This window comes from Peromyscus maniculatus, chromosome 4, assembly GCF_049852395.1.
Source record: "Peromyscus maniculatus bairdii isolate BWxNUB_F1_BW_parent chromosome 4, HU_Pman_BW_mat_3.1, whole genome shotgun sequence".
Taxonomy (NCBI): domain Eukaryota; kingdom Metazoa; phylum Chordata; class Mammalia; order Rodentia; family Cricetidae; genus Peromyscus; species Peromyscus maniculatus.
In genome coordinates, this window is record NC_134855.1 from 140,243,316 (window position 1) to 140,255,742 (window position 12,427).

General features: G+C 51.2%; 1 protein-coding gene across 1 annotated transcript in view; it reads left to right on the top strand.

Annotated features, from left to right (window-relative positions):
• Positions 1 to 11,485, top strand: part of Kcnb1 (potassium voltage-gated channel subfamily B member 1) — a 93,400-nt gene extending 81,915 nt beyond the window's left edge. The window contains exon 3 of the mRNA XM_076571132.1: positions 1,128 to 11,485. Within this exon, the coding sequence (XP_076427247.1) occupies positions 1,128 to 3,134 (2,007 nt within the window). The 3' untranslated portion in view covers positions 3,135 to 11,485. The remainder of the gene's footprint in view (positions 1 to 1,127) is intronic.
• The last annotated feature ends 942 nt before the right edge of the window (positions 11,486 to 12,427 follow it).

The window sequence follows — 12,427 nt, forward strand, 5'->3', positions numbered from 1 at the left end:
CTTTGGTATATGGGGCTGGGAGGTGGTGTCTCATAAAGCCCAGGCTGGCCTTGAATTTCTGACCCTCCTGCCTCAGCCTCACAAGTACTGGGCTTACAAGAGTGTCTCCACATCTGTCTTCAGTGGAGTGAATAACACTTAATAGGATTGAAATAGCAGCGAGATATGGGCTGTGCTTGTTGGTATCACCAGTCACCCCAGAACTTGGGAGGTAGAGACAGGAACGTTGGAAGGGAAAGGCCCCAGCCTGGGTAACAAGGTGAGTCCCTGTCTGCAAAACAAATGAGATAAGCCATAAAAAGTGCTTGGCTCAGCATTCAGCCCTGGGCACCAGCACTGCACCCCAGAATTATGTCCACAGTCACTCTTGGGCCCCTGACATTTTTGTAGATAACACTTTATTGAGAGACAGCCAATGCCTCCATTCTCATTTTCTCCGGCTGCTACTACTGCAAAGTTGCATGGCTGCAACACAATGCACCAGCCAACACGTTTACTCTCGGGGTTTTTGTAGAGAAAGTTTGCTTGCTGACAAGCTTGAAATTGCTCTCATTTTCTAGCCTCAGTTTTCACATCTGTGTCATAAATGGGTTTGCAGAAATTATCTTTTCAAACTGTCGAGATGTGAAAATGCACTCAAACGCTGCGATGACCATGTGTGAAGGTCATGCTTTTCTGGGTGCTGACTGAGCCCGCTCCCCTGCTCACAGGGAGTTGCTGGGTGCTGACTGAGCCCACTCCCCTGCTCACAGGGAGTTGCTGGGTGCTGACTGAGCCCGCTCCCCTGCTCACAGGGAGTTGCTGGGTGCTGACTGAGCCCTCTCCCTCCTCACAGGGAGTTGCTGGGTGCTGACTGAGCCCGCTCCCCTGCTCACAGGGAGTTGCTGGGTGCTGACTGAGCCTGCTCCCTCCTCACAGGGAGTTGCTGGGTGCTGACTGAGCCCGCTCCCTCCTCACAGGGAGTTGCTGGGTGCTGACTGAGCCCACCCCCCTGCTCACAGGGAGTTGCTGGGTGCTGACTGAGCCCACTCCCCTGCTCACAGGGAGTTGCTGGGTGCTGACTGAGCCCACTCCCCTGCTCACAGGGAGTTGCTGGGTGCTGACTGAGCCCTCTCCTCTCCCTGCAGATCCTGGCCATCATCTCCATCATGTTCATCGTCCTTTCTACCATCGCCCTGTCACTCAACACACTGCCTGAGCTGCAGAGCCTGGATGAGTTTGGCCAGAGCACGGACAACCCGCAGCTGGCGCACGTGGAAGCGGTATGCATTGCATGGTTCACCATGGAGTACTTGCTGCGCTTCCTGTCCTCGCCCAAGAAATGGAAGTTTTTTAAGGGCCCTCTCAACGCCATTGACTTACTGGCCATCCTGCCCTACTACGTCACCATCTTCCTCACGGAATCCAACAAGAGTGTGCTGCAGTTCCAGAACGTCCGCCGTGTGGTCCAGATCTTCCGAATCATGCGCATCCTTCGCATCCTGAAGCTGGCTCGCCATTCCACCGGCCTGCAGTCCCTGGGTTTCACACTGCGCAGAAGCTACAACGAGCTGGGCTTGCTCATCCTCTTTCTCGCCATGGGCATCATGATTTTCTCCAGCTTGGTCTTCTTTGCCGAGAAGGATGAGGATGACACCAAGTTCAAAAGCATCCCTGCCTCTTTCTGGTGGGCCACCATCACCATGACAACTGTTGGGTATGGAGACATCTACCCTAAGACTCTCCTGGGGAAGATCGTGGGGGGCCTCTGCTGCATCGCTGGGGTCCTAGTGATTGCTCTTCCCATTCCCATTATCGTTAACAACTTCTCGGAGTTCTACAAGGAGCAGAAGCGTCAGGAGAAAGCCATCAAGCGGAGAGAGGCTCTGGAGAGAGCCAAGAGAAATGGCAGCATCGTGTCCATGAACATGAAGGATGCCTTCGCCCGGAGCATCGAGATGATGGACATCGTGGTGGAGAAGAATGGAGAGAACATGTCTAAGAAAGATAAAGTGCAAGATAACCACCTGTCTCCCAACAAGTGGAAATGGACCAAGAGGGCACTGTCCGAGACCAGCTCAAGCAAGTCCTTTGAAACCAAGGAGCAGGGGTCCCCTGAGAAGGCCAGATCGTCTTCCAGTCCTCAGCATCTGAATGTCCAGCAGTTGGAAGACATGTACAATAAGATGGCCAAGACACAGTCCCAACCCATCCTCAATACCAAGGAGATGGCCCCACAGAGCAAGCCGACGGAAGAGCTGGAGATGGCAAGCATGCCCAGCCCCGTGGCCCCTCTGCCCACGCGCACAGAAGGCGTCATCGACATGCGAAGCATGTCCAGCATTGACAGCTTCATCAGCTGTGCCACAGACTTCCCTGAAGCCACCCGATTCTCCCACAGTCCTCTGGCATCCCTCTCCAGCAAGGCTGGGGGCAGCACAGCTCCAGAGGTAGGCTGGCGGGGGGCTCTGGGTGCCAGTGGTGGGAGACTCGTTGAGGCCCACGCCACTCCTGAAGCCAGTTGCTCTGGTTTCTTCGTGGAGAGCCCCAGGAGTTCCATGAAGACCAACAACCCCATGAAGCTCCGGGCACTCAAGGTCAACTTCATGGAGGGTGACCCCAGCCCGCTGCTGCCCTCTCTGGGGGTGTACCACGATCCTCTTAGGAACAGAGGCGGTGCAGCAGCTGCGGTCGCAGGACTGGAGTGCGCCTCACTTTTAGACAAGCCTGTGCTGAGCCCAGAGTCGTCTATCTACACCACAGCAAGTGCCAGGACACCCCCTCGCTCCCCTGAGAAACACACAGCAATAGCATTCAACTTTGAGGCGGGCGTCCACCAGTACATAGACACGGACACAGATGATGAGGGTCAGCCGCTCTACAGCGTGGACTCCAGTCCTCCCAAGAGTCTCCATGGGAGCACCAGCCCCAAGTTCAGCATTGGAACTAGAACAGAGAAGAACCATTTTGAAAGCTCCCCCTTGCCCACCTCCCCCAAGTTCTTAAGGCCAAACTGTGTCTACTCCTCAGAAGGGTTGACTGGGAAAGGCCCCGGAGCTCAAGAGAAGTGCAGACTGGAAAACCACACCTCCCCCGATGTGCACCTGCTGCCCGGGGGAGGAGCGCATGGGAGCACTCGGGATCAGAGCATCTGAGCTGCCCACCGCAGAGGGGAATTTGCAGGAGAAATCGAGGAGCGGAGGGATGCTTGGCTTGCTGCTGCTGAGTTCTGTATGACCTCAGAGACACAAGGCCCCTGCAGAGCCCCAACAATAGGAGAGACCCTGAGAGCCATGACAGGCCTATGGACAACGTAACCAGCCAAGCCACAGGGGCCATACCTCCTAACAGCACCTTCCTGAGATGACGTAAGCGGAGCTCACAGCCACTAAGACCTAGCCTGGGCCACCCACTCCTCTGGAGGCTCTCCGAGCCTCTGAATGTGCCATCTCTGTCTCTCGTGGCTTCAGCTGGAGGAGGGCATTGGAACAAGCGGCTGCCAGTGAAAGAATGGGTCGACCAAGTAGTTCTGGGTGTTGCCTAGCCACCTCCAAGAGCACTGCCCTCTGTGGCAGGGGACGGGGGACACTTTGATCCTGAGGAATTCTCCGCTCCATCAGCCATGGTCCCGGCGCATAACCCTTAATGAAGCAAGCTGCTTGACTGATTCAGTATTCTGTGGTGCCCAGGGCTTTATCCTGGGACGCTGTAAGGGTGAGCTGACAATCTGGACTCAATTCTTTCTGCCCTCCTGGCAATCAAGGAAGGGTTCAAGACGGCTGGGACCCAGCCCAGGAGATAAACCAGACCACCGCTTTTAGGGCTGTCACAGGAATGAGCGTTCCAAACAGCACTAGCCTGAACTCAAAAGATACATGAGCGTCAAATATGCAAACAAGATAGATTATTCAAAGAGACTGTGTGACTGAAGAACAGCATTAAAAAAATAATAAATTTCATTTTCTACATGAAAAAAAGGAAAAAAAAAAAAAAAAGCCCTCACTGAACTGCCCTGTGCAGGCTTCTGACTACTTTTTGTTGTGGTGGGGAACATGGGAACATATCTACTATGAGAGACGTTCTTTTTTTTCTTTTTTTTTTTCCTGTGGTATTCAAGCTAAAAAATAATAAGTTAATAAAAAGCACTTTATGTTTTTCTAATCTAGGCTCTACCAGGGACAGTGTCAAGATCTCACACTCTAAATCAAGCACTATTTCCTGTGGGCCGCATGGTGGCCCTGCACTTGGGGTATTTCTTGTGCCCATTTCTGGCCACAGTGGGTCTCACTGTCACCACATTAGAGTCTGGGGCTCCTCCATAGCCCCGTCGTGGGTCAGGAGGGGTCCTTAGCCCTCGGGGCAGAGCTCTCTTAAAGTCCCGTGTGCAAGAGACACACACGTCTCAGAAGGGCGCGGCAACTGGGGGTCGGGAATCGCACTGTTCTTTCGTGTCAACCAGCCATTGTGTGTCCTGTGTCACTGTCCTGAAAGCCCGATGCTCTTTCCTGCAGCCATCTAGGCAGACGGCACAGCCAAAAGCAATAAGTACCCATGTGTGTCCCTGGAGGTTCCGATGTACCTCCTGGTGTCGGTCTTCCTGTCCTAGCGTGTTGACCTGGCGGTGTCCTGCCTGCTTGTAACCCAGTGGCACAGTGTTGTTGGCCTTCCTCAAGTGACACCAGTCCGCACGATGCTATAGTCAACGGCTTGTGTATCAGTAGAGATGGTGTTATTGGTCAGCCTGTCTGTAGTACAATGGGGCAATGTGGTTTTCTTACTATAGTGTTAGTGGATAATGTCCCAAATGCTGTAGCGTCCTCCTCCCTGTCCTCAGAACAGTGACAGGCATGTGTCTTCCTGATGGAGCAATGACATGATATTGATCACCTGTCCTCGGTATAATTTATGGCTGGTCTGCCCAATAGTTCAATGGCATGATCCACCCATCAGCACACTTCCATCACAAGGTTCTGCCTCCTGTTTCCACGGCTGAGGTCAGGCCACCTAACACAGGCAGAATGCTAAAGGGTTAGACACCAACCTTAAGCAAAGTGTTTTCTACAGTTCATGACACTTCTCAGCACTTCCGGGGACCAGGGTCCCCTCCCTCCACAGGGTGCACCTTGGCATTTGCTGTGAGTCAAGAAAACCGAGAAGTCGACTGTCTGACCGGCCTCAGAGCTTTCTCAAAACAGATGTAGAGGGGCTGGGACAGTGAAGGTCACCATGAACAGCAGCGCCCTGGAGGCAGGAAGCAGGGGGGGACTCCAGGGCCCCCTGATGAGCTCAGCCCGGTGCTGGGGGCCTGTCGGTGGGACCGTGGGACCGTTCTGCTGACCATCTTTCGTGTCTCTTTGTTTCTTCATCACCATAGATGTTACCCAGCAGCACAAATGTGAAACTTCAGGGAAAACAAACCAACGCTTTTTGATAAAAAGTAAATAGTTGTGATTTCCGATTCAGATATTTTTAGAGCTATCTGTAAAAACTCCTACTGATGATATAGTCTATTTTACATATCAGGAAGCAGACATGTCTTAACATAGCCATATATAGCCAGAAGGAAGTTACTGTCCCCGTCTTCAAATCAAGGCATTTCATTTGTCGGTTAAGCCGATGGCCAGTGGACAGAGTAGAACTGATTTCTTTCTTTTCTAAGAACCATTCGGTGCGACTCTCCTTGTAACCAAAGGCCCCTCTGCCTTGTGTCATGTAGGACCTGGCTGTCCCTTCCTCCTGTGTTTTGTGTGACCTTAAAGTAGCATTTTATAGAGTAAACGGAAGACGAATTCAGAATCCCCTTTCCTAACTAAAGAAACAGAGTCTGACAGAGTTCCTACAGAAACAACCATCAAAACTCAATGTAGACTTTGCGTGAAAGTTTTCCGCTTTATTTGGGGTTTTGCTGGTTTGTTGTTTTTGTTGTTGCTGTTGTTTTTGTGTCCCGTCCCTCCCCCCCCCCCCCCCCCGTATGTGTGTGTGTACTGTGGAAATACAGCTTTTCCTCCATGTGTGACTCAAGCTAGAACGTTGTACATTCTCCTACCAGCCCTCCACCTGCTGACAAGGAACGCTGGGTTTCATTCCACACACACCCGTCCTGGGTACCTGGGTTTACAAGCTCTGGGAAAGGTGGAGAAGAGTCACCAAGATGAAGCGGTGTCTGACAGAAGGGTCTCGGTAGTGAAGAGGGAAGCCAGGGTGTGGAGGCAGAGGCTGCCTGAACTTGGTGGTCCATTTCCGCCGGTCCTGAACCAACCACAGCAAAAGGGAGTGAGGTACCGTCAGCAACACCGAGGTTATGGTCCAGTTCTGAAATCAACAGGGCTGTCAAGAACCCAGCGGAACTTGAGCTCCAGCATCCATCCATCCCATCATCAGAAAAGCCAGGCACAGGGCAGCTGTGTGTGCCCTTCACACTGGGAAGACCTGACCCACGGGAGAGGTGTCTTCTCACCTTTTTATCATTGGATGTCCCCAAAACAGCAGGGCTGAGGCTGCAGACTTCTCTCTGGGATTCCATCTTAAGCACATTTAGAGGACAAAAAGAAGAGAGACCATTGGTCATCAAGGAGAGAGGAAATACCCAAATCCTGAGGAAGCCATCCTTAATCCCCTCTGCTCACCCCCAGTGGTTGCCAGGAGTACAAGCTTTTTCCAACGGAGTCTCGCCTTCTTGTCCACCTCCTCCACGTTCCATAGCTGCAGCCTCGTCTTGGCCCCTTCTCCTGAGAAGATCCATGTTTCTAAGGAGAAGAAAAACAACAACAACAAGACGCAACAGCATCCTCTTCTACACAACTGTAATGTATTGTCAATATTTGTAATTATTATGTATTTGTCTGACTCTGGTCATGGCTGGAATGTCTAGTCCATGAGCAAGGGGATATTTAAAATTCATCACAGACAAGGGTCCCTAAAGCCAGGTCTCTCTCTATATTTATAGATAGATAGATATAGATATATAAATATCTCTCCTTTCCTTATTTCTCTGCCAACTTGTCTCAAGTAAAGTAACCACAGGCCACTGAATCAAAAGAGGACACACAGAAAAGCTTCTAGAACACGCTCCTTCAGAGATGTGCTCTGCGTGTGTGTAGCTGAGAAGTTGGCAGAAGAAAGAAGGCCCCCGGGTCTCCAGCAGGACAACAGAACACTCCAGCCCCAGGCATTTCCTAACCTATTATTGTTTATAGGACAACACTCAAATGCTTTCATGTCACCAGGCCAGAGCCGTCCAAACCAGCCCTTGGCCACACCTGGAAATAAGAGTTACCTCTGCATTTTCTGTTGCCGTTTCTTCTGGCTCTAGAAGCATCTATATCCTAGGACATCTACATATCTCAGAGTAGTCTATTTTTTTGTTCAGATAAATATATATATATATATATATATATATATGTATTTTTAGTATATTTATAATAGGACAACTTAGTCTAATTTCTTTTGTAACAGTAATATCTTGGGGGTTTTATCGTTGCTCATTCGCATAGCTGGTCTTTTCTGCTCTTCCATCATTCCTTCCCACTGTCCCTTGGGCTGGTTTTTTGTTTGTTTGTTTGTTTGTTTGCTTTTCTTCTGTTGGATTCTGGTTGTCTGGAGGTGAAGAAAGACTGGGGTTTGACATCCTGGAAGACTGTGTTCCTGGCCCCTCGGGGGTGGTACAGTGAGGGGGGTGGGGAATCTGTGTCTTTCTTCGTCACGTCTGTGATCAGGTCTGGCTATCACTCTTAAGAATCCAGGTGTGCATGAGCAAGTCAGGTGAAGCAGAGGTGGAGTTGGGACCTGGGCTGCCCAGAGCTTAGGCCTTACCCTCCCAGGATCTTAAAAGACCGAGCTTTCTGGTTCCTAAAAATACTGGAACCAAGACCCTTCTGCAAGCAAACTTGTTTCTGATCGCTAAGTTCAGGAACTCTCCTGAGTTCCTCTTGGCCAGACTGTCCCCATGTCCAGCATCCTGCTTCCCAGGGCCACCAACTGGATCCAGGGACCAGAGCATGTGCAGGCTCTGGCAAACTTCAGAGGAATGTGCTGCATCTCCGATCCCTTTCTCACAGTCTCACCAAAAACCAGTGGCCAGACAGCCTTTTAGCCAAAAGCTGAGGAGCGACCGTCCAAAGCTGCGATCTTCCTGCCCAGGTCCTTCTCAGCTGCGCAGAGTGAAATTGAGGGCAAGGGCAGCAGTATTTTTCCAGCTTCCACTTTTCCAAGCCTCTAGTCCTTGGTCAGTCCTGAACATTCATCTGGGAGGCAATTTTGAGTCTGGGGGCAGGTGATGGACAGACACCACATGGAGTGAAAGGGGTTCTCCATCAATCAGTTACATGGAACAGCAAAGAAAGCCAATCAGATTTTCCCATGCTCAACGGGTCACCCGCCTGCCTCAGCTCTGGGCTCTGAGCTCCATCAGCATCAGATATTTGGGTGGAGCCAGGACCATCTCCATCTCAGACAGTGATGATGTCCCCTGCCGCCGAAAGAACCCCAAGAGGATGCTAACCCAAAACCAAATTCATTTTCCTGGTGGTTGGATTTTCTTTTCTTCCCTTTGGTTTTGTTCTGTTTTGTGGTGTTGGGAAATCTAACTAGGGCCTTGGCTGTGTCGGACAAGTGCTCGACCCCTGAGCTACATCTCCAGCCCCTGAATGTATTACTTTGGAATGTAATTCTTATCAGTTTCCCCAGCCCTAAAATTCCTGGTAATCTGGTTTGTTCCAGAGCCAAATAAAACAGGCAAGATTTTGTGTGTGTGTGTGTGTGTGTGTGTGTGTGTGTGTAACTTTTGCATAAGAATAAAATTTAAAAGTGCTGTCCTGATATTTCCCAGGTTTCCTACCCAGATAAGTAAACATTGGCTGTCTTCCCAAGAAAGAAGGGGTACGCTCTGACCTTCTCTCCTTGCCTTAGAATTCCTCTCAAAATTTCCAAATGGCAATTTGAACTGAATTTGGAAGGGACTGTTAGTCAGGTGAGCCTTCTCTCCACGCGTAGCCCTACCTCTTTCCCTCTCAGCCAAGGTCCTGAAGAAATCTAAAAGAGCGCATGGGCAGGGAGCTGGCCCAAGGATGTCGGCACCTAATGTGAGTTGGTCAATTCTGCTCAAAGCAAGTAAGCCCTTTCTCAGCAGTTAGGTGATCTGCTCGTGGAATGCAGTGCATGGTGGGTAAGGAGCTCCAGACTACCTGCTGTATTACAGGTATTCACAGGGAGGCTGGATAACGCACAAACGGGCCCTGGCATTACTACAAAATTGGACTGGAACTCAAAGCAATTCTGTGGTGTGTGTGTGTGTGTGTGTGTGTGTGTGTGTGTGTGTGTGTGTGTGTGTGTGTGTGTTCTGTCCATGGCCTTGTGTGCACATGTGGGTATCTGCATGGGTGTCTTGAACATTCTGGGCCCAGGTTCAGGCCACATAGACAAGGACTTGGAACACAGCTGGTAGGACTCAGGTTATAGGATGGGGCCATCCCAGGAGGCACCAAAGCAAGAGGCTGCAGCCAGGGACGCAACTTCACAAGCCTGCTCCTCGGGGACCTCTCTGACCCAGCCAGTCACTGACCCAACCCATTCCCAGTGGCCTAACAAGGACCACTTGGAGATGAGATGCATGCTGCCCTTTCCCCGGCCAGCAAAGGGCCAGCTCACCAAGTCCCCCTGTGGGTGGCCACCGCATGGTGCTTCAGCCCTCCCCAGACCCTGTGCCCTCGGAGAGATGCAGTGACAGCCCCACACCAGCCACCCACTGCCCAGGCAATCCCAAAAGGCGCCATTCCAAAAGGGCTCTTTTTTCCTGTTAAATAAAATAGTGAACCTAGTCAAGATTTTCAAAGGTCTCTGCCCAAGAAATAAATCCAGAAAAATCAAAAAGGCCAAGGTAGCTGTAATTCTGTTTTACGAGAAACAAAGCTCCGGCTGTTTCTAAGAAGAGAGCCCGCTCCCCACATCCATCCCCAAAGGGCCTGCCTCCTGCTGTTCACCTCCACCCTCCCTCACTGGGCATGGTGGGTGTGGAGGAGGTGGCATGGGAACTTCTGAGTGAGCCCAAGTCCAGGTGGTCTCAGTGGTTTTGAAAGGCAGCGTAGACCAGTAGGGCCAGGGTTGGTTGAACCATTTCTTCTAAAACTAAATTAAACGGAAACCACTTTTCAAAATCTCAGCCCACACAAGTGTTGCCCAAGACACTCAGCTGCAGTTACGGTGCAGTTGGGGGAGATGTGGGGGATCCCCAATTCTGTTCCACTTAGATGTGCTCCAAGCCACACACAGAGCTCAGGCATTTCCTGCCTCCCTAGGTGAAGCTGAGTCTGGACAAGCAGGGCTGCACATAAGAGGTGCCAAGGGTTTAGCTCAGCTGCACAGATGCCAGCTTCTGGGCTTCCCCAAGGTTTGAGACATCCGAGACTAGTGGGCATCCAAGAGCCAGATGTGGTTCCAGGTACTGTAGGGCAGCTGGCCTCTTTCTCTCTCGGCCCATTTGGCTTAGTCTAAGCTAGAGGGCAGGGAGCCCCCCTTTTCCTGCACCAAAAACCCACGGCCATCTGCCATTAAGCTGTTGGCACACAGTGATCACCCAGCCTGTGATTCGGGGAAAGTGAATATGTGGATGGGTGTGTAGTGAAGAGGGTATTTATTGCTGCAGTCTCACCTGGCTGGGGGGGGGGGTGCTAACTGGGAAGAGTGGGAATCCCTTTCTCTCTGAACTGCCCCCACGAATACCATGTCTTCTTTGATCATGTTTGGAGTCACAGTAATGCCCACATTTGATGTTGGTAGCCTCAAACTGATAGGGGCCATGGCCTACTCAGAGCCTCCTGCCCTGAGACTGGCCAGCACCTGCTGTCTTCCTGCTTGTTCTACTTCAGTTCACAGGGAGGCCACAGTAGCTATCCAGTAGTTCAAGCCAAGGGTCCAGAGTGGAGGGGGTCTGGGACTTGACTGGGGCAGGAGCATGGGAGCCAGTGTCTGTAACTGGATCTCATTCCCTGAGTTGTAAGAACCAATGGTCTCTCCTTTTAACTGAGCCCCAAAGGCCCCCTTACAATGACAAGCACGCCAGTCCCATCAGCTCAAACCCTCTGGCCCTCCCAGGACCCCACAGCATAAGGTGAGGTTCTCCTGCCAGCAAAGCCATTCTGATTGCCCCACACTCCAAGGGGGCCAAGCCAATCATGTCAGCCATAATCCACCAGGGTCCTCAGCCGCTTTTCTTCGGGTTGTGTTTATGGGTCCTGTTCAGCCTTCATCAGTGGAAGGCCCCAGTCCCTTCTGCACATGTGACAGTGCACACTGGTGTGCATGTGTGAGCACATGCACACAAGTATACACACAAGGAAACCAACCGAACCCCAATGTTGTCTTCTGCATGTGGTGAGATGGACTTGTGACCCTTGTGTGACCTCCGGCTGCTGTCCTGTCTTGTAAAAAACGTTCACATGTTTAAGAATTTCCAAGCAAATGGTCCCTTAATGAAGTCTGCAGCGTTCAATAAAAGATCCGGAGAAAACAAGCCTGGTGGTGTTTGACTTATTTCTGGGAGAGGGAGGAGGCTTGGGTGTCTGTAAGAAAGGCTGAATTCGGGCTGGAGAGATGGCTACATGGTTAAGAGAACCAGCTGCTATCCCAGAGGACCCAGGTTCAATTCCCAGCATCCACATAGCAGCTCACAACTGTCTGTAACTCCATTTACAGGGGATCTGACACCTTCACACAGACACACATGAAGGAAAAACACCAGTGCACATAAAATTAAATAAAATCATTTAAAAAAAAAAAAAGTTGAATTCTGAGAGTCTGAGGACCTGGCAGGTCCATGCTGGTAGTTTCACTTTCCATGGAAGAGTGAGTGCATGAAAATCACCCCCAATACGCAAGCCATCTTGGAGTGTGTCCATGAATCAAAACCCAGAGCTGGCCATGTGGCTCTCATGTCCACTCTACCTAGGTACTTCTTTCCCATAAAAATGTTTCCCCATAGATGAGGCAGTGGTACAGGCCTGTCACCCAGCACTCCTGGGAGTAGAAGCAAGAGCATCAGAGCTCCCAGCAACTCAGTCTCCCACAGCCCAAAACAAAACAAAAGCCAAAGAAGGTAGCAGCCTATGACCCACAGGGCCAAGAGGCTGACAGATGTGCAAAGCAACCTGGATTCCAGGAATAAGGAAGGTGGTGGGCGTGGCCAGCTGGAGGACACACCCACCACTCTCTCATCTCCAGCTGGCTCTTATCTCCTAGGGACCTAGGATAGCAATGCCACATCTTACAAGAACCAGAAATCTGGAGCTGGCAAATAGCTCAACAGGTAAAAGCACTTGGGGCCGGAGTTCGACCACTAGGACCCACGCGTTGGGTGGAAGGTCCACAAGTTGTCTTCTGACCTCCACAGGCATACTGTAGCATGCCCCCCTCTCTCCCTCTCTCCCTCCCTCCCTCTCTCTCACACACAAATAGA